This window comes from Armigeres subalbatus, chromosome 3 (genome assembly GCF_024139115.2).
Source record: "Armigeres subalbatus isolate Guangzhou_Male chromosome 3, GZ_Asu_2, whole genome shotgun sequence".
NCBI lineage: Eukaryota > Metazoa > Arthropoda > Insecta > Diptera > Culicidae > Armigeres > Armigeres subalbatus.
In genome coordinates this window covers 36,219,327-36,243,892 of record NC_085141.1, presented here as the reverse complement: position 1 = coordinate 36,243,892, position 24,566 = coordinate 36,219,327, and the positions used below count along the sequence as shown (strand labels likewise).

At 43.2% G+C, this 24,566-nt stretch overlaps 1 protein-coding gene across 1 annotated transcript in view; it reads left to right on the top strand.

The window, feature by feature from the left end:
• LOC134224604 (adenylate cyclase type 6) overlaps nucleotides 1-24,566 on the top strand; it is an 804,830-nt gene that overhangs the window by 623,202 nt on the left and 157,062 nt on the right. Inside the window, exon 8 of the mRNA XM_062704018.1 lies at nucleotides 23,730-24,384. Coding sequence (XP_062560002.1) covers nucleotides 23,730-24,384 — 655 coding nt within the window. The remainder of the gene's footprint in view (nucleotides 1-23,729; nucleotides 24,385-24,566) is intronic.

The following is a 24,566-nucleotide window of genomic DNA, read 5'->3' as shown; positions in this document are numbered from 1 at the left end:
AGAGCGGATACCAGGTGACTTTCGACAAGAGCTCGTGCAAAGTCGTTAGCCCCACGAAGGAGATCGTAGCGGTTGGTATCGTTGGGAGGAAGCAGGTACTTCCTGAAATTCATCGATGATGTGAGCGGGAAAGCGTTTGTATATTTTTTGAAATCGAAGGCGGACGTTTTGGAAGCATTTGAAGATTTCAAGTCATTTGTCGAGAACCAAACGGGAGAGCAAATCAAGCAGATCAGAACGGACAACGGCAAGAAGTACGTTAATTGTGCGATACGGCGGTGCTTGTGTCGAGCTAAGATCCATCACGAGACAACGGTTCCGTACAATCCGGAGCAGAATGGGCTTCCGACTCCGACTATTTCAAAACTATTTGCTATGTTCTTCCAGGCAGCTCGGAAACTTCCTTTCAAGGGTTTCGGAGAACTCCTTTCAAGAGGCTCGGAAGCCTCCTCTCAAGAGGCTCGGAAGCCTCCTTTCAAGAGGCTCGCAAGCCTCCTATCAAGAGGCTCGGAAGCCTCCTTTCAAGAGGCTCGGAAGCCTCCTTGCAAGAGGCTCGGAAGCCTTCTTGCAAGAGGCCCGGAAGCCTCCTTTCAAGAGGCTCGGAAGCCTCCTTTCAAGAGGCCCAGAAGCCTTTTTTCAATAGCCTCCTTTCAAGAGGCCCGGAAGCCTCCTTTCAAGAGGCTCGGAAGCCTCCCAAGTAGCACACGCAACATCTTCCTAAAAGCACTTTGTTTCTATTCAGTTTCATTAAAGGCATTGGAAAAACATCAAAGCACGAAAAAGTTGCATCAAGATGTCAAAAACGTTTCAATGTTTCATTAAAATTACAATGCAGTACGTGTTTGACATTTGGAAACAAACAAACAAAGAATACTGCACTTCATGTTGCAAAAATGAAACAAAATCATTAAGTTGCATATATTTACCATGTAACTTTAACGCGTCTTTCAAAATTTAATTGTTTATTTAAATTAAGTTGCGGATAAGCTGAATGCGTCTTCCTTCATGTTTAATTTAGCATCGTTCAACGTTTTGAAAACTTACATTTTTTTCCTGTGATGGTGCAATCAAGTAACAGAAAACCCGTGTCAAAACTTCATAATCGTATGGTTTTTATGGTGAGTCAACATGCCTTCCCTTCGAAGTGTTAAATGGTGCTGTGGTAGAGTGAAGGACTATCAATCACAAGATCCATGAATCGAATCCAGTTTTATATTTTAATTTTATTTTTTTTCGCTGTAGTATTTTGCAACAATATTGCAATTTTACTGCAATAGAAGGATGTTTCCGTAGGCTCCACCTCTTGCGCTTTTTAGATTGCAAGAGAGTTATATTTGATGGCACATTCGCAAAGATTGTTTCTTTCCGAATAGTTGCAACACAGTTAAATGTTCAGTAGTGAAACAATTTGTGCTGCTTGGGCTCCTTTCAAGAGGCTTGGAAGCCTCCTTTCAAGAGGCTCGGAAGCCTCCTTTCAAGAGGCTCGGAAGCCTCCTTTCAAGAGGCTCGGAAGCCTCCTTTCAAGAGGCTCGGAAGCCTCCTTTCAAGAGGCTCGGAAGCCTCCTTTCAAGAGGCTCAGAAGCCTCCTTTCAAGAGGCTCAGAAGCCTCCTTTCAAGAGGCTCAGAAGCCTCCTTTCAAGAGGCTCAGAAGCCTCCTTTCAAGAGGCTCAGAAAGCTCCTTTCAAGAGGCTCGAAGCCTTCTTTCTTGAGGCTCAGAAGCATCCTTTCAAGAGGTTCAAAATCCTCCTTACACGAAGGTCAGAAGCCTCCTTTCAAGAGGCTCGAAGCCCCTTTCAAGAGGCTCAGAAGCCCCTTTCAAGAGGCTCAGAAGCCTCCTTTCAAGAGGCTCAGAAGCCTCCTTTCAAGAGGCTCGGAAGCCTCCTTTCAAGAGGCTCAGGCCTCCTTTCAAGAGGCTCAGAAGCCTCCTTTCAAGAGGCTCAGAAGCCTCCTTTCAAGAGGCTCAGGAAGCCTCCTTTCAAGAGGCTCAGAGCCTCCTTTCAAGAGGCTCAGGAAGCCTCCTTTCAAGAGGCTCAGAGCCTCCTTTCAAGAGGCTCAGAAGCCTCTTTTCAAGAGGCTCAGGAAGCCTCCTTTCAAGAGGCTCAGAAGCCTCCTTTCAAGAGCTCAGGCCTCCTTTCAAGAGGCTCAGAGCCTCCTTTCAGGAGGCTCAGGAAGCCTCCTTTCAGGAGGCTCAGAGCCTCCTTGCAAGAGGCTTGGAAGCCTCCTTTGAAGAGGCTCGGAAGCCTACTTTCAAGAGACTCGGAAGCCTACTTTCGAGAGGCTCGGAAGCCTCCTTTCAAGAGGTTCAGAAGCCTCCTTTCAAGAGGCTCGGAAGCCTTCTTTTAAGAGGTTCGGAAGCCTTCTTTCAAGAAGCTCAGAAGCCTCCTTTTCAAGAGGCTCGGAAGCGTCCTTTCAAGAGGCTCAGAAGCCTCCTTTCAAGAGGCTCGGAAGCCTCCTTTCAGGGGACTTTGAAGCCTCCTTTCATGAGGCTCAGAGCCTCCTTTCAAGAGGCTCAGGAAGCCTCCTTTCAAGAGGCTCAGGCCTCCTTTCAAGAGGCTCAGAGCCTCCTTTCAAGAGGCTCAGGCCTCCTTTCAAGAGGCTCAGAAGCCTCCTTTCAAGAGGCTCGGAAGCCTCCTTTCAAGAGGCTCAGAGCCTCCTTTCAAGAGGCTCAGGCTTCCTTTCAAGAAGCTCGGAAGCCTCCTTCCAAGAGGTTCGAAAGTCTCCTTTCCAGAGGCTCGGAAGTCTGCTTTCAAAAGGCTCGGAAGCCTCCTTTCAAGAGGCTTAGAATTCTTCTTTCAAGAGGCTTGGAAGCCTCCTTTTAAGATGCTCAGAAGCCTCCCTTCAAGATGCTCGAAAGCCTCCTTTTAAGATGCTCAGAAGCCTCCCTTCAAGATGCTTGGAAGCCTGCTTTCAAGAGACTCGGCAGCCTCCTTTCAAGAGGCTCGGAAGCCTCCTTTCAAGAGGCTCGGAAGCCTCCTTTCAAGAGGCTCGGAAGCCTTCTTTCAAGAGGCTCGGAAGCCTCCTTTCAAGAGGCTCGGAAGCCTCCTTTCAAGAGGCTCGGAAGCCTCCTTTCAAGAGGCTCGGAAGCCTCCTTTCAAGAGGCTCGGAAGCCTCTTTTCAAGAGGCTCGTTGTTTATGTTTCGTTTTTTATGTTGAGGATCATCTTTCACCCATCAATCTTTTCTATAGCATTAGCATTGGAAGATGAACGAAAATCTTGCCTATTAGATAAAAATCCTTTTTCGTTTCATTACTGTTACCTCTCACTCACTTTTCGCGAGAATTATCGCAGAACAATTTCAAAATTGTATGGCCACGCCGGGATTCGAACCCAGAATAGTAACAATAATAGCTGTGGGGATGCGCTTACTTTAGCCACACCACCACGCTATCTGTATGAAAGCGTTAAGTTATTTGTTCCACATAAGCTACTACCATTTGCATTGATGATGCCACGAAACGACTCGAATATGAAAGAAAAAGAGCAAACCAACGTTTAGCGGCAATCGAAGTGAGCGAAAAATTGTTATCATTTCTGTAGCGATTTGGCGATTTCTCCCCTAAAACTTTCGTGAGGAAAAATCATGTGCTCCTGAGATTGAGTGAGCATTACGAACCCTGGTTACAAGTGCACAATTTGACGAGTACTAATAATTCAGCTTCACCGTCTCAAAAACTGATAAAAAACCTACAATACTCGCCTGGTGGGTAAAGCACTGCCGGTGAAATCTCTGGGAAATGTTGTAAGCTAGATTTTGCTTTGGAAGCATGTTTCCAAACTTATTTTCGTATATTCCTTGGCAGAATAACAAAATATGAAATGGACTTGATTGATAAAGAGCTAAGAATATTGGTTACTTCTTACAAATAGTATAACTTGACCTTCTCATGATATTTTAGTGCAAAATATTGGTATTGTCGTCTGATCTTTTACCTTTTATATCAATCATGTCCATATCACATTTTACAAGATTTGATATTATTGGTTTTTTTTGTCTGCTCTGGTTTTGTCTCTTTCGTGTTCAGAATTATAGATTTTTATATTGCGAGAAGATTGAAAAATTCGAACCGGGGTCCGACGGTCGACTGTCAGAAAGCTGTTCCGCAAACGACAAATCACTTATTGCACGGTAAAAAAAATTTGTTTATTTTTTCGGTGTGAATGTTGATTTTTAAAATCAGCGGGAATATGCAACTTTAAACGAGTGTTACATGCCGCTATATTTTTTAAACAAGTTTTATGATACTTTGAAGGCATTTAGTCATATATTTATGTGATTTTGAAACATTTTAGATTTCTCGAATATTCCTGATATCAAGAAATATCAACACCTTTCGTACAGTGCATGCCATTTTGAAGTTTCCGACACTCAGTCTGCTTCTTCTTCTTCTTTGCTCTGCAAAATTAGAATTTTCCTCTTTTCTCGAAATATTTTTTGCATTCGACCTTTTGTTCCGTCGACCTTTTGTCCCTTCGACCTATTGTCTCTTCTACATTTTGTCCGTCAAACTTTTGTCCTTCGACCTTTTGTCTTTCGACCTTCTGTCTCAAAGCCGAGGAATGACCTGTCGATGCATAGTAGACCATGTTGAAAGTGGCCGGGCTCGATACGCAATTTAGTCTATGAAATTTCCGACAAATTTTCTCGGCTTCGCTAAACATATAGTTTGTGCTGCAAATGAAAAACAAATGTATTTGGAATCTCACTATTAATATCTGTGAAAGTGATTTTCGTAGTACACTTTGGAGTAGCCATGCTGATAAAAACGGGCAAACCCTACAAGCCATACATTTCCGAGATCCAAAATTGTTCGTAGCGTTTTCACCTGAACGGAAACAGTGTGCAACGGTCCGGAATCCGATATGCCGAATCGCAAAACTAAGCATATGCGGTATTTCGAAAAATTTCGTTTCAGGTGGTTCGAAACGAAATTCCGTGGAATTTGAGCAAGGTGAAATCTGGGGTGACATTGCGCATCTCGAATCGAATCAATCGATTCGTAAGTTTTTCGATTCGTTTCGAAAAAATTGCGGCATTATGTATTTCGTTCGACTTCATTCAGTCGCAGTACAAGATTTCGAATGGTGTTGTACTAGTTCAATCGAGTATGTTCTGTCAAACGGAATGTAAACAGAGAGAATAAGAGATAGCTGTCTCCGTGCTTAGTATGCCGCCTGCAGGAGAGACAACCTTCAACGCATGGCGCATGTGAGTAAACAGAGAGAATAAGAGTAATTTCATCTGCGTGTAGTATGTTGCCTGTTGGATAGGCATCCTTCATGGCATGAATTGACAGTTAATTTATAAACAAGGTGCTCGATGACTTTAAAAAGCAATACATATTATTTATTGAGCAGTTGCAACCGATTAAAACATTATGCCGATACGACATGTTTTGTAAATTGAGATATTGTTACGACACAAATTATAAGTTTTATGTTTATTCGAATTTATGCCACAGATCCAATTTTGAGCTAAATAATTTAAAGCTAAAGAAGGATTCGATAATAAATTACTTTGATGTTTCTATGTGTTTTAGTTAAATGCACTCATCTCATGCGCGTTTTTTTTTATTTTTATTTAACTAACTAACTAACTAACTAACTTAATTTTTTTTATTTAACTCATTTATTTTTACGTAGATTGTGGAATGAACACGTTTTTACGCAGATTTTCCTCATGGATTTTTCACGCGGTTTATCGAAATCGTCAAGAAATACGTGAAAACTTCGAAAAACCGATTTTTGTTGAAGTCGTTTTTACGCGGATTTCGGGATAATTAGAAATTGCATATTTTCAGGGAACTGTAAAAGTAGGTATACTTATGACATTGTTGTCCTCAAGAAACAATAATAAAACATTTATTCTCTTCTCGTAGAGAAATAATAACAAATTATAATTAAAAACTTTCAGCAAGAAATGACTCTCGAACAACATTCGAAAGCTAAAAAGGTGACGAGTGTTTTTCATTCGACTTGAGTCGTTTTTCAGTGTGCTATCGAGCATCCATAATGCCAAAACATCTCGTTATTCTTGTACCTCCTCGAGCATACTCGAACGATGAGTCGTTTTCGAGATCGAATCGAAACCCGTAATGCCAAACATGTTCGACTCGATAGAATTACGTTCGAATCGAGATGCACAATGCCACCCCTGATTTCTTGATTTCGTTTCGTTTCGTAAAATTGCAAAAATTTCGCAAGAAAAAACTAGCTTCTAACGAAATTGTACGGAATTCCGCGGAATTTCGAAACAAATTTAAACTTGAACCAGACTTTATTTTATCAAAAATTTTGGCTGCGCCGCTGAACAAAATCGTTAAGTTGTTTTTAAAACTTTAGGTTATAATTTTTTTTTCTATTAACGCTTACCACATAACCCCATTCTTAGTCGACAAATACGTATGTACAGGGGTTAGACAAAAAGGTTGAGATAGACAAAATTTTGTCGAAGTTTAAATCAGCACAACTTTGCGTAGAAAAATCCGGTTTGATGAAATTGGGACCGTCGGATGCGGAAACTCTTCTAGTATACTATCCCCATGCGAAACCTGAGATTGGTCCTTGGCCACCGGATATGTTCCGGGTTTTCCGGAACGTTTCGTCTTGAGAAAACATGAATTTTTACACCCATATATTTACACCCATATATGGTTCCTGATGGTGCCAAAACCGGCTTTTCCGGAAAGGCCCTTGGAAGCTGCTATAAGGGTGGCAGTGGACACTATCATTTTGGAAATGTTTCTGTAATCATGTTCTCGCAAAGCCATGAGGTTAGCTACTCATATTTACATTATTCCGATCTGTTATCATTTTATCATGTTCCCGGAACCGTTTTTACGGAAATGGCCATATCTCTGCGTAGTTTTGATGGTTTCTCGATCAACAGCCACCATTGGTCGGCATATTAGTTCTAGTTTTTGGACAAAACATAAAACATGATGAAAGTAAACGGCATATAATATGACAAGCAGTGGAAAAAATGCATCTTGAACGTACCCTCGGAAAACCCGGAACATCTCCGGTGGCCGAAGGCCAATCTCAGATTTTGCATGATGATAGTATACTAGAAGAGTTTCCGCGTCCGATGGTTCCAATTTTATCAAAATCGGATTATTCTACGCAAAGTTATGCTGACTTGAACTTCGGCAGAATTTTGCCTATCTCAACCTTTTTGTCTAACCCCTGTAGTTTTCTTCTATAAAACGTGTTTCCAAGATTCAAATTTAAATTTGATAATACTTTTTTACTATTTCCACAATATGAATGCGGAATCGATCGTGGGACGGCAGCTAGTCCGGGAGAACGCGAAGTGAAAAAATTCTACCTCGCGTAGCAGAAATTTGTTCAACCAGTGTGCAATCGATCGTGTTGATGTTGATCACTCCAGCTAGTGTTGGAGAACGTGAAGTGACATAACTAGTGTCTGCATCGAAGAGCACAAAATTATTTAGTGCGGAATCGATACACGCAAAAAAAAGCGTTCATGAATTCGTGAACTAACGAGTTCACGGTGTATTTTTTCGTGAACAACAGTCACGGATTCGGGAATAAAGCACCGTTTTCTGGAACGTTCTGGAAAACGTGATTGGTGTTCCCGAATCCATGAATTTAATCACGGTGTATTTTGGCTGGTTCACGAATTCGGGAACGCTTTTTTTTACGTGTAGTGTTGTAAAAGCTTATTAAACGAAGCACATTGATTTTGCGTTAGATTGATTTGAAACACAGTTTTCGTCTTCTTGTTTTCAAAATAACTTCGTAAACAATAAATATTTAGTCGCTTACCAAGGGGCTTCACATGAATTACCTTCTTAACTAACCAACGATTCCTTTCCCGTAGCGCTCACGGAGATGCAGAGCATTCCTCGGTCTCTTATAACAATGAGTGTTAAACTATTTTTCCGCTCCTAATCCTAAATTGACAGTAAGAAGCATCGTTAGGTATTGGTCATGAATTGAAAACTCTGTAGCAAGTATACAATAATAAAAACTTTTTAATTCATTAAATTGATAATTTAATTTCATTTCCCAAGAATATTATTTAATTGGTGAGCTGTGCTTATTTGCTGTTTCTCGGCCAATCATGATTGGCAACTACGATGTGTACAGTTAATCAAGCTAAGCTCTGCTTTGACTATTTGCACAAAACGTAAGGAACATTGCTGATTTGTGGGCATTTCTAGATCTTTGCATGGAATTTGCAAAAAAAAAATCATGAACGGGTTGAAAGAACATTAAAATTGCTGAAAGCTGAAAGCTTACAGCTCATACTGACCATAACTGTTGTTCTCATATGCCAAGGACACACAGGCAATATCTCACTTCGTCGAGCTGATTATATATAAGACTATGGGTCTGTGAAATCCAATCTGAAATACACATCTTTATGAATTTTATAAAGGTGCACAGGATTCTTCTAATGATCAAAAGTATGTTATATATATGTGGACGAATAAGAAGGAATAAGTTTTGGCTGTTACGCTCTTTTCAAATGGTGGTCTAGTAACATCAGTTCTCTATCTGCGTATACGCCTGGCAGATGTGGATACATAATTAAGTATGTATCCCTAAATAAAAATTACGTATACTTAGTATCCCAAGTAACAATTTCAATGCTCGTTAGATTTATTCAATTATAGCGGATTTATAACAGCATTTATAGCAGCGTTCTTATTGCTATCAATAAACCTCTCATAAATCTGCTGAAAAGGCTTCAAACGTCAAATGCTGATTGATCTTATGGGCAGCTTTACGGTTATAACTGAGAGTGTAATAAGTCATATTTTCAAAGCTCGATCAAAGCCTAAATTTTTGGCCGTAATGTGGTCGGATGAATAACCACAATAATAATATTTGCATTGCAAAGAGTTTATTACGGTGTTCGTCGAGAGCAACATTTTTCTGTTCGATATGCATGATGGCCATATTGAAAATAGAAAAGCATTTTCAAATCAGTGAAATTCATTACTGAAATTCACTTCTAGACAATATTTACGCCGCATAAAGAACTTTTTAGGCAAGTGGTTAGAATTGCAAATATATTGGTGAGGAAAATCAATGGAATAACTGGATATTTAGAATATCGATGTTATAATTATGTCCAGTGTATTGCCCAGGGGCCCTCCTTAGCCGTGCGGTAAGACGCGCAGCTACAAAGCAAGACCATGCTGAGGGTGGCTGGGTTCGATTCCCAGTGCCGGTCTAGACAATTTTCGGATTGGAAATTGTCTCGACTTCCCTGGGCATAAAAGTATCATCGTGTTAGCCTCATGATATACGAATGCAAAAATGGTAACCTGGCTTAGAAACCTCGCAGTTAATAACTGTGGAAGTGCTTAATGAACACTAAGCTGCGAGGCGGCTCTGTCCCAGTGTGGGGATGTAATGCCAATAAGAAGAAGAAGTATTGCCCAGAACTACATAATTTTGTCGGCGCCTAGTACTCAATCTCATTTTTTCACTAGGTTTCACAATAAAACTGAACGCGCAGCTCATTTCAATAAATATATACCGAAGAAAAAACCTTGGCAAATATATTTTGTTGTTTTCATTTTCATCTAGGTACAATCCTCGCTTAACTTTTCAAAAGGACCTAAGTAACATTTTTTTCATTAATTAATTTGAATAGCGCAATCAACAGAACAACATGAAAGCTTTTGATTGCAGTACTCAAATTAATTCATGAGAAAAATGTTACTTAGGTCCTTTTGAAAAGTTAAGCGAGCATCCATTTTGTTTTTATTATTCTGTGATGATTTTTTTTCTCTTTTTCAAAGCAACTTTTTTGACAACTGCCGCAGCCAAATTCCCTTTTTTGCGGGTGGCTTGAAAAGGGTTTCAAAATACTGTTAAAATACGTGTATAGTGGTTATCAAGGGTGAGCCACTTGGTCATATCTTACTCTTATAGTAGTCATCAGAAGGTTGTCGTGTGGTCGTGGGTTTTATTGTGAGTTATTATAATTTGATCTTGAAAACCATTCCAAGAGAGGAATAAAACTTAAAATGTTACTTGGGATACGAGAAAGGCAAAAATAAACCTAAGCATTCATTTTCTAATTTGACTTAGCTCAATACTATAAAACCACGCTGACAAGACAATATTACATAATTCTTAAGTGAACTAAGGTTTTAAACGAAATTTGAGTCCGTGTATGAAAAATCCCACAATATTTATATTTTACATACTTACTAATATAAAATTGATCAGATTCGGAAACACACGCTCCACGATGAATTCCTTTGAAAGCTGGGGAATTGCCTTGTCGCTGATTTATCACATGCGGCGATTTATCACAGACTGCCTCTTCCGTTATTATTATAAATTCAGTAGAAAACCGAATTATAGCCGCTATCAAAATTGGATTTTTCTCACAATCCATACGTTAAACCTAATTTCGGAAGTGGTGCGCTGTATAGCACATCACCAAATGAAAACAGCGCACCACTTCCGAAATTAGGTTTAACGTATGAATTAGGAGAAAAATCCAACTTCATTAGCGGCTATAATTCGGATTTGCACTGAATTGATAATATAACTCTATTGGTCGCAAAACTGTTATTTGACTTCGAAAATGAAATCAGAATGAATCACCCACTTTGAGCGTGCTTACAGCGGCACACTAAGAGTTAACTCTCTGAAATCAGTATGGCTTATAGTTTGTCATGAAAAGTCTCTAATTTTGAGAAAACCCGCGTTAGATGTCTTTCGCCATACAAATTTCTGGCGGTTTACTCATGCTGGCTATTTTGCGCATATCCAGCTTTCCACGATCGCCATAATGGCAGCTGTAATATTTTTTTCTGACAGTAACTGCTTCCGACGCCGAGCTGTGTTCGACGCTTTCGTATCTAGGCAACAATTTTCAACTTGTTTATTTATTCATCTCAGAGGAAGAAAATTATCCACCTACAAAAACGAGTTTAAACAATTTCTTGATTTTCAGGAAATTTCTTATTATATATTTGTGTTTTGTAGGATTTGGCGATCACTTTGTCACTTTCACGAATGTCTGGTGCAGCAATAATGAATCGCCTGCTTTGAGCGTGCTTACAGCGGCACACTAGGAGTTAACTTTCTAAAATCAGTATGACGAAAGGCATCTAAGGTTCGATTTCTCAAAATTAAGCACCTTCATCGAAAAAATATTTGGTAGGCGTAGTAGCGGACACCTTCCTACATAACCGGTACCAAATAGTTTTTCATGAAAAGTTCCTAATTTTGAGAAAATCCGCATTAGATGTCTTTCGCCATACAAATTTCTGGCGGATAACTCCTGCTGGCTATTTTACGCATATACTATAGCGCCTGGATGTGGTAGCGGCGAGTAGAAAATCAGCCACTGCCAATAATTCATTGGATTGAAGGGGAAAATAATCTAATTTCATGAAAAGTTACTCAGACTGAAAAAGGCGAACAGGTGTCGATTGCAGGCGGCTGAAAACTCATACAGATACCCATCACACAAATACCTGTCTGTCATATCCCTGTATGTGACAGCGACGGGTAGAAAATCAGTCACTGCCAATAATTCGTTGCGTACATAATGTAAAATCATTTTAATAAAAATTCCGCGGAAAAAAAAATTAATATTTCGTTTCGTTTCGAAAAATTTCGAAATTAATGAACCTTGATACGAAATCTCGAAAGTCTCGAAAGTAAATCTATATTTCGTTTCGTTTCGATCCGAATCAACATAGACATTTTAAATTTCGTTTCGTTTCGTTTCGTTAGGAAAAAGTGTGTTATCGCATACCCTTACAAAACCACTTCGCATTGGCGGTACTTTTTGACTATCTGGCGCTGGGTTTTGCTTCCTGTGGCAAGCGTAAAATGACACCGGCTAGAAAGTATCGTTGCTCGGATGGCAAAAACCAGTCTATTCGTGATTTGCTCTGCCAATGATGATTGTAATCAACAAGTTGCTTTTGCGAGTGTTGAATGGTGTGGCTTTGTCAGGTGTAGCTTGTGTGTGTTTTTGCCGCTGACAGAAAATAGAGGAAGATGTCATATGGGGCTCGCCTGCGCGGTGTGACGACTTTTCGGTACTCAGTCATGTTTACCGAAGTAATTCGATTCCCACTACATCAGTCTTGGAAGTACTATGTTCCCTGTCTACAACGCAACGTGCTATTTGGTTGCGATCTCGACGAGCCTCGTCAAAAAATTTTACCGAGATTTCATTGTAAATCGTTACCTAGTTCTAGATAATAAAAAAAATCATGCTGAATTTTGGTAATTTTTTTTTATAATTTCGGAAAAAGTTTTGGCAAATTTTGGTGAAAAAAAACCTAGGCTGTTAGAATCTCGAGATGCTGATATCGGCGGAATAATTTATGTGTGTGTGTGTTGCCCGGGATTCCATGAGGTATACATCCCGTTGAAACCTTAAATTGAAACTTTTCTCCTAGCAGCATCTGCTTAGATAAGGCTGACTACCTCCCTTTTCCCTACATAAGCAACTACAACGAAATAAATGCTCCTGCCAATGTATGAAGGTTGAATCATTAATTTTTCTATCTGACATTTTGAGCTATGATGATAAATTTCATGCATCACAAACTACGTATCCCAAATATGGAAACGAGCGAAAAACTAGAGCTGCAAAAGAAAATCCCATTAAAGTGTCGGCCAAAGGACCAGATTGCCGGTCACATTCTTCACGGTCATTACCGAGAGATTCCAAAGCATCAACGCTTCCAAAGCGTCTGTGCCCCAAACCAAACCCTTCTTTACCATCTCGTCGTGATGATGATGATCATCATCAACATCATCAACGCATTCACAGGCCCGATTCCTCTTCTATAAAGTAACTGTTGATAAAAAAGTAACGCTCCATAAGGAAATAGGAAATTTCCGTGAAAAATTCGGAAAATTGAAACGAAGAAATCAGCATTTCAGGCCTGGTTTATTTCAAAAAGCAATTAAAATGTAAATGTATCAATAGTAAAAATAAGTGATAAATGAGATAATAAATCGCTCTTTTATTCCCGATTTTATCATGAAAAAATATTCTGCTACCCTTTTGTGGTTCCATTTCCGGAAGAGGACGGGCAGCCTCTGATAACTGATACACCGCTATTATCCTATAGTTCGTTTGCGATGTTCACAGAGCTAGCGTTGTTTGCATATTTTTAACGAAACAAAAAAAAAATGCTTGCAAGCGGAAGCATGATAGGAACCAGTGGATTAAAATGTACTGTCTTGAACTGTAAATCGGTTGATGGTCACGTGTTGCATGTATGACGGTCATGTAACACAAATTATTGTAGCATGACAGAAAAAAAAGTCATGAGCTACCGTGACATTTTTCTATGCGACATAATATGTGTCACAAATGAAACGAATGTAATATAATTTTGAAGGTGATGAATGCATCACCAATAGAGCTAAATATTTGAACATAATACAGTTAATTATACGCTGAGCTCGCTTTTTGTGCTTTCTTTACGCGGATTTTGGGATTTATAAGTTTAATTTCCTATTTTCCGGGTATTGGTCACCCGAAATGAACAATAACTACAATATTATGAAAACTCGATTTGCATATGCACAGCAAGTAAAAGATTTAAGAAAGATGAACGGTTTACGTTATTTATACAAAGTGTTTCTTTCTTTCACGCGAGGAAAAAACCACTAGAAATCGATTTCGTTGAACCGTTTCTTACATTTATTTTAAAATTCACGTTCACGAATTATCGATATTGATTTTGTAGCTTTTTTCGGCGTACATCTTTTTCAAAATCAATTAGGACCATTTGAAAAAACAATCCAAGAAATATGACCCCAACATGTGTCCTTGAAAGTGTTTATGCTGATATTTTTTCAAAAAGTATGCTGTTTGTGCTGACGACGATCGTTCTCACATTAAAAAATCTAAGCTAACATCTAGCGTTGACTACGACTTCAGCATATGTGACTACCATATTATCAATAAACAAATCGCTATCCTGAACTGAAATCAGGTTACGAATTATGCTTCTATCAATCATTCCGTTACCACGATCTATAGTGCCGTGATCCGGAGGAACATTGATAATTTCTCGCTAAACTTTTCAAAAGGACCTAAGTAACATTTTTTTCATGAATTAATTTGAATAGCGCAATCAACAGAACAACATGAAATCTATTGATTGCAGTATTAAATTAATTCATGAAAAAAATGTTACTTAGGTCCTTTTGAAAAGTTAAGCGAGATTTTCTCCGTAAGTGGCTTTTCTCATATTTTAAAAACGAGTACTGCTACATGTATAACGTATTAGGTAATTGATCTTGATTATTCGATAATTTTAAACTTGATTTAAAAATATTTTTGCCTTTCTAGTATACTAAGTATGCGTAAAGGCTATATGATCGCTCCAAAAACAAACTTTTTATAGAAGGTCCGGAGACCCATAGTGTTATATACCGATCGACTCAGCTCGACGAATTGAGGTGGTGTCTGTGTGTGTGTCTGTGCGCACCCACCCAAAAAAATGTCACTCATTTTTCAGGTACTTATCGTTAACCGATTTACTCGCCATAAGTTGCATTCGACGCAGAATAATTTCGCATTGTTTCCTATTGAAAATTGTCCAGATCGGACTATGGGCTCAAGAGTTCTGGGCAAAATACTATTTTTATAATGCACGAGAAAGGCACCATCACCGCTAGGTGGATTAATCTGGGTTTTATGGAGTTTTTTGACTCTTCAATTTGGGGTAACTTTGATCATCAAATGTTTCAATCATTTATCTATGTATAGAGCAAGCGTCGGTAAACGCCTTAAGGTAGGCAATTATAGTTGGAATGCATCGATTGTTTGGACAAAGGCATCATCACCGCTAGTGGAATTAGGGGTAACTGGGGTATTATGCACCCCCGGGGCAAAACGACTTTTTGGCATATTCGGCGATGTTCCAGGAATATTTTCATTAATTTTTACTACTGGATCGCTAGTTAGAAACTACATACGCTGTAGTAAATACTCTGGAAAAACTGCTGAAAATGTATTCAAAAATGCAAATGGGTTGTTTGACCCGAGGGTGCATATTACCCCAGTTTCCCCAAGCTGGGTTTTCAACAATAAAAATCAAAATTTTGAAATAAAAAAATAATTATTTATATGATTTTTAAGCCTGTAAAAACGAGCAGCAACAGCTTTTAAATATATAAGAATTGTCTCATCGTTTGACGATTTATTGTTTGAGATATCTAACTCGGGATATAAAATGACGATACACTCTGTACGAAAGTGAATTCTCCGGGGTTTGAACCCCCTCCCCTATGAAAAATTGTTTCATTATAAATTATTTTTTGCTATTACCCCACCCGCCATAAGCCTTTACGTAATAAGTGTGCGGCCCCAAAGCAGCCAAACGAAACAAATTGTTTATTAATTTATTTTTTCTATAAGCATAATACCTTTATGACTGCTCAGAACATTCATTTTGCACTACCATCATAATAGATAGCGATACATTCACAGGCGGCATGAATATAGTCACATGATACGAACGACTCGCGGGTAATACGTTCATTGCCATGAATGGCATGTGTCCACAACACTATAATTGTCACAAGAGAATGTTGTGCAACATTCTGTCTGGTACAAACAATGTGACATGATAATAGCAGCAAAAATGTACTGTACGAATCACTGATAGGAACAGCACTATTGGACGGCACCACGATGGACCATTGCGATGCGATGATGAAGGACTGACTGTACAGTAACTATCCGAGTTCCACGAAGGATGTCGATTCATCTACATTCTTTATTTTACTTTATTATCCTTTGCTGTGCGAAGTTGTTTGGGGAATCTGCATGACAATAATGAAATGGGATGTGGTTTTCAAATGATGTTTATCGCAAATTAACATTTTCTTTGAAGGGACAGAGTTAAGATATTTCACGCAAATATTTACTTATAATATGATCAAAGAAAATCAATTTAACAATCTGACCAAATATGAGACCATCAGAGTAGATTACAGAGAATATTTTAAGCTATTAACCTGAGGTAAGATAGGTATCATAGTCTTCACCGAAGTATGCATTCACAGTGCGTTTGGAACTTTGCACCGTCTTATATAAATAATCAGAAAATCCACACACTCGAATGACCTCTGTCCCTGACGAGAGCCCGTTTTCACCTGCAGCAATCTTCTTACGGCGTCCCTACAGCTGCGGAGTGGATGCTCTACTGACACTTTCGTTTCTCAGGTAATATGAATAAAATAAAATTTTTAATTTGTTGCTCTTCTTAAACATTATTTTTATCTTTTTATCTTTGAAAGAATTATTTTTTTAAAAGAATGGGAAAAAAAGGAAATAATGATTTCTTAAGGAGCTCACGGAGAAATTTCGTAATAGCTCCTTTGAAATTTCTGGACTCCAGTGAAATGTTCAAAGTGAATTTGGAGCAAATGCTTCAGGAGCCTCCAAAAGGATTCTTGCAGGATTATCCAAAAGTATTACTTAAGAGACTTCCGGACGAGGAACTTTGAAAGGTTTTCCTGGAGAAAATTCCGAAGAAACTTCCTGTGTAATTCCTGAAGGAGTTCCGGGAAAAAATCATGGAGCAGCTTCCCGAGGAATTCCTGTAGGGGAAAATCCATTAGTTAAGTAACGCAAAAATTGGCCATTTTCAACCCCCTCTCCCCCTATGACACACTTTTTGTATGAATCATTTCAAATTTTTGTATGGAATCCCAGGATGAACTTCCGGAGGAATTCCCGGAGGACCTTCCGGAGGAATTCCCGGAGGAACTTCCGGAGGAACTTCCGGAGGAATTCCCGGAGGAACTTCCGGAGGAATTCCCGGAGGAACTTCCGGAGGAATTCCCGGAGGAACTTCCGGAGGAATTCCCGGAGGAACTTCCGGAGGAATTCCCGGAGGAACTTCCGGAGGAATTCCCGGAGGAACTTCCGGAGGAATTTGGAGGAACTTCCGGAGGAATTCCCGGAGGAACTTCCGAGGAATTCCCGGAGGAACTTCCGGAGGAATTCGGAGGAACTTCCGGAGGAATTCCCGGAGGAACTTCCGGAGGAATTCCCGGAGGAACTTCCGGAGGAATTGGAGGAACTTCCGGAGGAATTCCCGGAGGAACTTCGGAGGAATTCGGAGGAACTTCCGGAGGAATTCCCGGAGGAACTTCCGGAGGAATTCTCGGAGGAACTTCCGGAGGAATTCGGAGGAACTTCCGGAGGAATTCGGAGGAACTTCGGAGGAATTCCCGGAGGAACTTCCGGAGGAATTCCCGGAGGAACTTCCGGAGGAATTCCCGGAGGAACTTCCGGAGGAATTCCCGGAGGAACTTCCGGAGGAATTCCCGGAGGAACTTCCGGATGAATTCCCGGAGGAACTTCCGGAGGAATTCCCGGAGGAACTTCCGGAGGAATTCCCGGAGGAACTTCCGGAGGAATTCCCGGAGAAACTTTCGGAGGAATTCCCGGAGAAACTTTCGGAGGAATTCCCGGAGAAACTTTCGGAGGAATTCCCGGAGAAACTTCCGGAGGAATTCCCGGAGGAACTTCCGGAGGAATTCCCGGAGGAACTTCCGGAGGAATTCCCGGAGGAACTTCCGGAGGAATTCCCGGAGGAACTTCCGGATGTATTCCCGGAGGAACTTCGGAGGAATTCGGAGGAACTTCCGGAGGAATTCCCGGAGGAACTTCCGGAGGAATTCGGAGGAACTTCCGGAGGAATTCGGAGGAACTTCCGGAGGAATTCCGGAGGAACTTCCGGAGGAATTCCGGAGGAACTTCCGGAGGAATTCCCGGAGGAACTTCCGGAGGAATTCCCGGAGGAACTTCGGAGGAATTCCCGAGGAACTTCCGGAGGAACTTCCGGAGGAATTCCCGGAGGAACTTCCGGAGGAATTCCCGGAGGAACTTCGGAGGAATTCGGAGGAACTTCCGGAGGAATTCCGGAGGAACTTCCGGAGGAATTCCGGAGGAACTTCCGGAGGAATTCCCGGAGGAACTTCTGGAGGAATTCCCGAGGAACTTCCGGAGGAATTCTTGGAGGAACTTCCAGAGGAATTCGGAGGAACTTCCGGAGGAATTCCCGGAGGAATTCCCGAGGAACTTCGGAGGAATTCCCGGAGGAACTTCCGGAGGAATTCCGGAGGAACTTCCGGAGGAATTCGGAGGAACTTCCGGAGGAATTCCCGGAGGAACTTCCGGAGGAATTCCCGGAGGAACTTCCGGAGGAATTCCCGAAGGAACCTCCGGAGGAATTCCCGGAGGAACTTCCGGAGGAATTCCCGGAGGAACTTCCGGAGGAATTCCCGGAGGAACTTCCGGAGGAATTCCCGGAGGAACTTCCGGAGGAATTCCCGGATGCACTTCCGGAGGAATTCCCGGAGGAACTTCCGGAGGAACTTCCGGAGGAACTCCCGGAGGAACTTCCGGAGGAATTCCCGGAGGAACTTCCGGAGGAACTCCCGAAGGAACTTCCGGAGGAACTTCCGGAGGAATTCCCGGAGGAACTTCCGGAGGAATTCCCGGAGGAACTTCCGGAGGAATTCCCGGAGGAACTTCCGGAGGAATTCCCGGAGGAACTTCCGGAGGAATTCCCGGAGGAACTTCCGGAGGAATTTTCCGGAGGAACTTCCGGAGGAATTCCCGGAGGAACTTCCGGAGGAATTCCCGGAGGAACTTCCGGAGGAATTCCCGGAGGAACTTCCGGAGGAATTCCCGGAGGAACTTCCGGAGGAATTCCCGGAGGAACTTCCGGAGGAATTCCCGGAGGAACTTCCGGAGGAACTTGCGGAGGAATTCCCGGAGGAATTCCCGGAGGAATTCCCGGCGGAACTTCCGGAGGAATTCCCGGAGGAACTTCCGGAGGAATTCCCGGAGGAACTTCCGGAGGAACTCCCGGAGGAATTCCCGGAGGAACTTCCGGAGGAATTCCCGGAGGAACTTTCGGAGGAATTCCCGGAGAAACTTTCGGAGGAATTCCCGGAGAAACTTTCGGAGGAATTTCCGGAGAAACTTCCGACGGAATTCCCGGAGAAACTTCCGGAGGAATTCCCGGAGGAACTTCCGGAGGAATTCCCGGAGGAACTTCCGGAGGAATTCCCGGAGGAACTTCCGGAGGAATTCCCGGAGGAACTTCCGGAGGAATTCCCGGAGGAACTTCCGGAGGAATTCCCGGAGGAACTTCCGGAGGAATTCCCGGAGGAACTTCCGGAGGAATTCCTGAGGAACTTCCGGAGGAATTCGGAGGAACTTCCGGAGGAATTCCCGGAGGAACTTCCGGAGGAATTCGGAGGAACTTCCGAGGAATTCCCGAGGAACTTCCGGAGGAATTCGGAGGAACTTCCGGAGGAATTCGGAGGAACTTCCGGAGGAATTCGGAGGAACTTCCGGAGGAATTTGGAGGAACTTCCGGAGGAATTCCCGGAGGAACTTCCGGAGGAATTCGGAGGAACTTCGGAGGAATTCCCGGAGGAACTTCCGGAGGAATTTCGGAGGAACTTCCGGAGGAATTCCCGGAGGAACTTCCGGAGGAATTCCCGGAGGAACTTCCGGAGGAATTCCCGGAGGAACTTCCGGAGGAATTCCCGGAGGAACTTCCGGAGGAATTCCCGGAGGAACTTCCGGAGGAATTCCCGGAGGAATTCCCGGAGGAACTTCCGGAGGAATTCCCGAAGGAACTTGAAAGCCGAGCCTCTTGAAAGAGGCTTCCGAGCCTCTTGGAAGGAGGCTTCCGAGCCTCTTGGAAGGAGGCTTCCGAGCCTCTTGGAAGGAGGCTTCCGAGCCTCTTGGAAGGAGGCTTCCGAGCCTTTTGAAAGGAGGCTTGAGGCCTCTTGGAAGGAGGCTTCTGAGCCTCTTGGAAGGAGGCTCTGAGCCTCTTGGAAGGAGGCCTGAGCCTCTTGGAAGGAGGCTTCCTGAGCCTCTTGGAAGGAGGCTCTGAGCCTCTTGGAAGGAGGCTTCTGAGCCTCTTGGAAGGAGGCTTCTGAGCCTCTTGGAAGGAGGCTTGAGCCTCTTGGAAGGAGGCTTCTGAGCCTCTTGGAAGGAGGCTTCTGAGCCTCTTGGAAGGAGGCTTCTGAGCCTCTTGAAGGAGGCTTCTGAGCCTCTTGGAAGGAGGCCTGAGCCTCTTGGAAGGAGGCTTCTGAGCCTCTTGGAAGGAGGCCTGAGCCTCTTGGAAGGAGGCTTCCTGAGCCTCTTGAAGGAGGCTTCCTGAGCCTCTTGGAAGGAGGCTTCCAGGCCTCTTGGAAGGAGGCCTGAGCCTCTTGGAAGGAGGCTTCTGAGCCTCTTGAAGGAGGCTTCTGAGCCTCTTGGAAGGAGGCTTCTGAGCCTCTTGGAAGGAGGCTGTGAGCCTTGGAAGGAGGCCTGAGCCTCTTGGAAGGAGGCTTCCTCTTGGAAGGAGGCTTCCTGAGCCTCTTGGAAGGAGGCTTCTGAGCCTCTTGGAAGGAGGCTTCTGAGCCTCTTGGAAGGAGGCTTTGAGCCTCTTGAAGGAGGCCTGAGCCTCTTGGAAGGAGGCTTCTGAGCCTCTTGGAAGGAGGCTGGAGCCTCTTGGAAGGAGGCCTGAGCCTCTTGGAAGGAGGCTTCTGAGCCTCTTGAAGGAGGAGGCCTGAGCCTCTTGGAAGGAGGCTTCCTGAGCCTCTTGGAAGGAGGCTTCTGAGCCTCTTGGAAGGAGGCTTCTGAGCCTCTTGGAAGGAGGCTTGAGCCTCTTGGAAGGAGGCCTGAGCCTCTTGAAGGAGGCCTGAGCCTCTTGAAGGAGGCTTCCGAGCCTCTTGGAAGGAGGCTTCTGAGCCTCTTGAAAGGAGGCTTGAGCCTCTTGAAAGGAGGCTTCTGAGCCTCTTGAAAGGAGGCTTCTGAGCCTCTTGAAAGGAGGCTTCTGAGCCTCTTGAAAGGAGGCTCTGAGCCTCTTGAAAGGAGGCTTCTGAGCCTCTTGAAAGGAGGCTTCTGAGCCTCTTGAAAGGAGGCTTCTGAGCCTCTTGAAAGGAGGCTTGAGCCTCTTGAAAGGAGGCTTCTGAGCCTCTTGAAAGGAGGCTTCTGAGCCTCTTGAAAGGAGGCTTGAGCCTCTTGAAAGGAGGCTTCTGAGCCTCTTGAAAGGAGGCTTGAGCCTCTTGAAAGGAGGCTTCTGAGCCTCTTGAAAGGAGGCTTCTGAGCCTCTTGAAAGGAGGCTTCTGAGCCTCTTGAAAGGAGGCTTCTGAGCCTCTTGAAAGGAGGCTTCTGAGCCTCTTGAAAGGAGGCTCTGAGCCTCTTGAAAGGAGGCCTGAGCCTCTTGAAAGGAGGCTCTGAGCCTCTTGAAAGGAGGCTTCTGAGCCTCTTGAAAGGAGGCTTCCTGAGCCTTTTGAAAGGAGGCTTCCGTGCCTCTTGAAAGGAGGCTTCCGTGCCTCTTGAAAGGAGGCTTCCGTGCCTCTTGAAAGGAGGCTTCCGTGCCTCTTGAAAGGAGGCTTCCGTGCCTCTTGAAAGGAGGCTTCTGAGCCTTTTGAAGGAGGCTTCGAGCCTCTTGAAAGGAGGCCTGAGGCCTCTTGAAAGGAGGCCTGAGCCTCTTGAAAGGAGGCTCTGAGCCTCTTGAAAGGAGGCTTCTGAGCCTCTTGAAAGGAGGCTCTGAGCCTCTTGAAAGGAGGCCTGAGCCTCTTGAAAGGAGGCTTCTGAGCCTCTTGAAAGGAGGCTTCTGAGCCTCTTGAAAGGAGGCTTTGAGCCTCTTGAAACTGGGCTGAGCCTCTTGAAAGGAGGCTTCTGAGCCTCTTGAAAGGAGGCCTGAGCCTCTTGGAAGGACGCTTCCGAGCCTTTTGAAAGGAGGCTTTCGAGGCTTTTGAGCCTCTTGGAAGGAGGCTTCTGAGCCTCTTGAAAGGATGCTTCTTAGCATCTTGGAAGGAGGCTTCCAAGCGTTTTGAAAGGAGGCTGCCGAGCCTATTGAAAGGAGGCTGCTGATCCTCTTGTAAGGAGGCTTCTGAGCCTCTTGAAAGGGGCTTCTGAGCCTCTTGAAAGGAGGCTTTTGAGCCTCTTGGAAGGAGGCTTTTGAGCCTCTTGAGAAGAGGCTTCGGGGCCTCTTGAAAGGAGGCTTTTGAGCCTCTAGAAAAGAGGCTTCCGAGCCTCTTGGAAAAAGGCTTCAGAGGCTCTTGAAAGGAGGCTTTTAAGCCACTTGAAAGGAGGCTTCCGAGCATCTTGAAAGGAGGCTTCCGAGCCTCTTGAAAGAAGGCTTCCGAGCCTCTTGAAAGAAGGCTTCCGAGCCTCTTGAAAGGAAGCTTCCGAGCCTCTTGATAGGAGGCTACCGAATCCCAAGAAAAAGGCTTTCGAGCCTCTTGAAAGGAGGCTTCCGAGCCACTCGCAAAGAAGCTACTGAGCATTTCGGAAGAAGTTCTCATGCCCCTGAAATGGAAGCTTCTGATCCGTAGGTTCTTGATTTTAGTCACTTGACGTTCTGTCTACTTCTCGGTCTTTTTCTTCTTCTTCTTTTTCTTCTTCTTCTTCTTCTTCTTCTTCTTCTTCTTCTTCTTCTTCTTCTTCTTCTTCTTCTTCTTCTTCTTCTTCTTCTTCTTTTTCTTCTTCTTCTTCTTCTTTTCTTCCTTCTATTTGGCCGAGTTACTGCCAAATCGCACCAAGCGCCACCAAAAAATTATCCATTTTTTCTGCACAAATTTTCGTTTAGTTGATTCAATTGATCACAAATCGAATCGGATATCCCTCAACCCCATAGCTGAGGATATCCTGCAATAAATGTGTATATGAATTATTATGAAATATTTTTCGTTTTCCTTTTACGAACAAAATATCACAAGTCAGCTAAAACGCCGTTTGGTGCGGTTCGGCAGAACCCAGACCTTATGGCTCTACACTCTAACTGGAGCTTGACCTGCTTTTCAAACTAGTATTCTATTAGTACTCCCCCAGTTCCTAATTGAAAGTTTTTTTATGGCAGCCATTACAAGAGTATGTATCTTGCGTGGCAAAGACCAGATAGAGATAGGTCAGAGTGGTTTATAGTACACAATTTATGCTCTGCTACTGCTAAAGGGTCAGTTGATGGTAAATTACGCTGAGTGTTACCGTTGATTGGTGCCTACAATGGCGAATGGATTTATTTAATGATTGCGGACGATAACGATTTGATTCTGGCTCCAGATCAAAGAATTATCTAAGGATCTAAGGATCTATCAAGATTTTCGGTGATTACCTATTTCTTCCAAAGCGCTGTAGTGCCTGTAGTATACTGTTATTGTTATGCAAGTTGTGCTTTAGAACATTGTTTGATATCACAAAAAATTGAATTTCACGGTTCATAAATTTTAAAGTTCGTAACAATTTTGGGTAGACACATTTTCGTGGTTTGTTACGGTGGGAGATCTACTATCGTCACATTGTCTGCCACAGGCAAATCCTGACACATCGAATACCTTCCCCAAATATTCAACTCCCTGGTACTTATGAGGTTACCTCTCGTAACATCATTTTTGCTCATACATATTTTATGTCGGAACAATGTAGTTATTATTGTCGTGAAATAGTGATCCAGCCGTTAGGAAAGTTGCACTGCAACAAGCTACGTAATGTCATTTTTTTCATTTGAAGAACGAACGAGTAACTTCATTTCTGAGTATTTTATTTTATTGCCATTTAATATTTTACATCCCCATAGAACCTCTGCATAGTTTCCTTAAATCCCCCGCCAAATCAAGCCCCACATTTTCCTGGCCTAATTCAATAACCGTACTGCACACATCGAATCAGCTTTATCTCATCAATTACCCCCCTCTCTTTGATTCGTTTCCTTCCTCCCCGCAGATCTCGGAGGATGGAATTCTTCATCGACGGTTTCCCCAAACCTGACAACATCATCATCATCGTCAGCAGTAACGGTGGCGTCGGCTACGGTGTCGTCGTCGTCGTCCTGGGGATTATCAGAAACGGCGGCGGCTGAGCGATTTCCGGTCCGTCTGCTGTTCAACGAGAGTTTTCCCGATAAAGGTGGGGGTGGCTACGGGGACGGTGATGCCTCCAACGGTGATAATGTGCTCGATGTGAGTGAATCCCAGGGTGATGGAATGGAAGGAAGAACGAGAACTAGAAGAAGTGCAAGGATTCCGCCGTCAATTGTTGCGGTGAGTGAAAGTGAGATTCCAGAGGGGGCGATTGACAAAAGTCGCTCTGAAAGGGGAAAAGTTCAAGCAAGTGAAAGTTTGTGGAGCAAATTGCTTCCTGTCTCGGCGGGCGATGGCCGGGGTTTTGGGGACGGAAATGTGCCGGAAGGTGACGGTCATAATGGTAATGTTGTGTCGAATGAAGTAATTAATCATGCAATCGGGCGCGTTCGAGGGAAAATCCATTTAAAACCGAATCGAGTGCGGAGGAGTCTATCTGGAGGCGATGATCATGGGGAGAATCGAGTGGAGGCAGTGAAAAATTACCCGCCAGGAGAGAAACCACGGAAACGACAAGGGTGAGTATGTTGGAGGAGTTTATAACTTGGCTGTTGTTAGAGGGATCGGAGGTTATCTAATGAGAGCATGACACAGTCATGGGGATATGAGCGATGCGACAAAAGCTGCTCTTCTGCGAACAATTATCATTGTGACAGTGGAGCGTGAGGCTGTGAAGCAACAGGAACAACTCAATTAGACC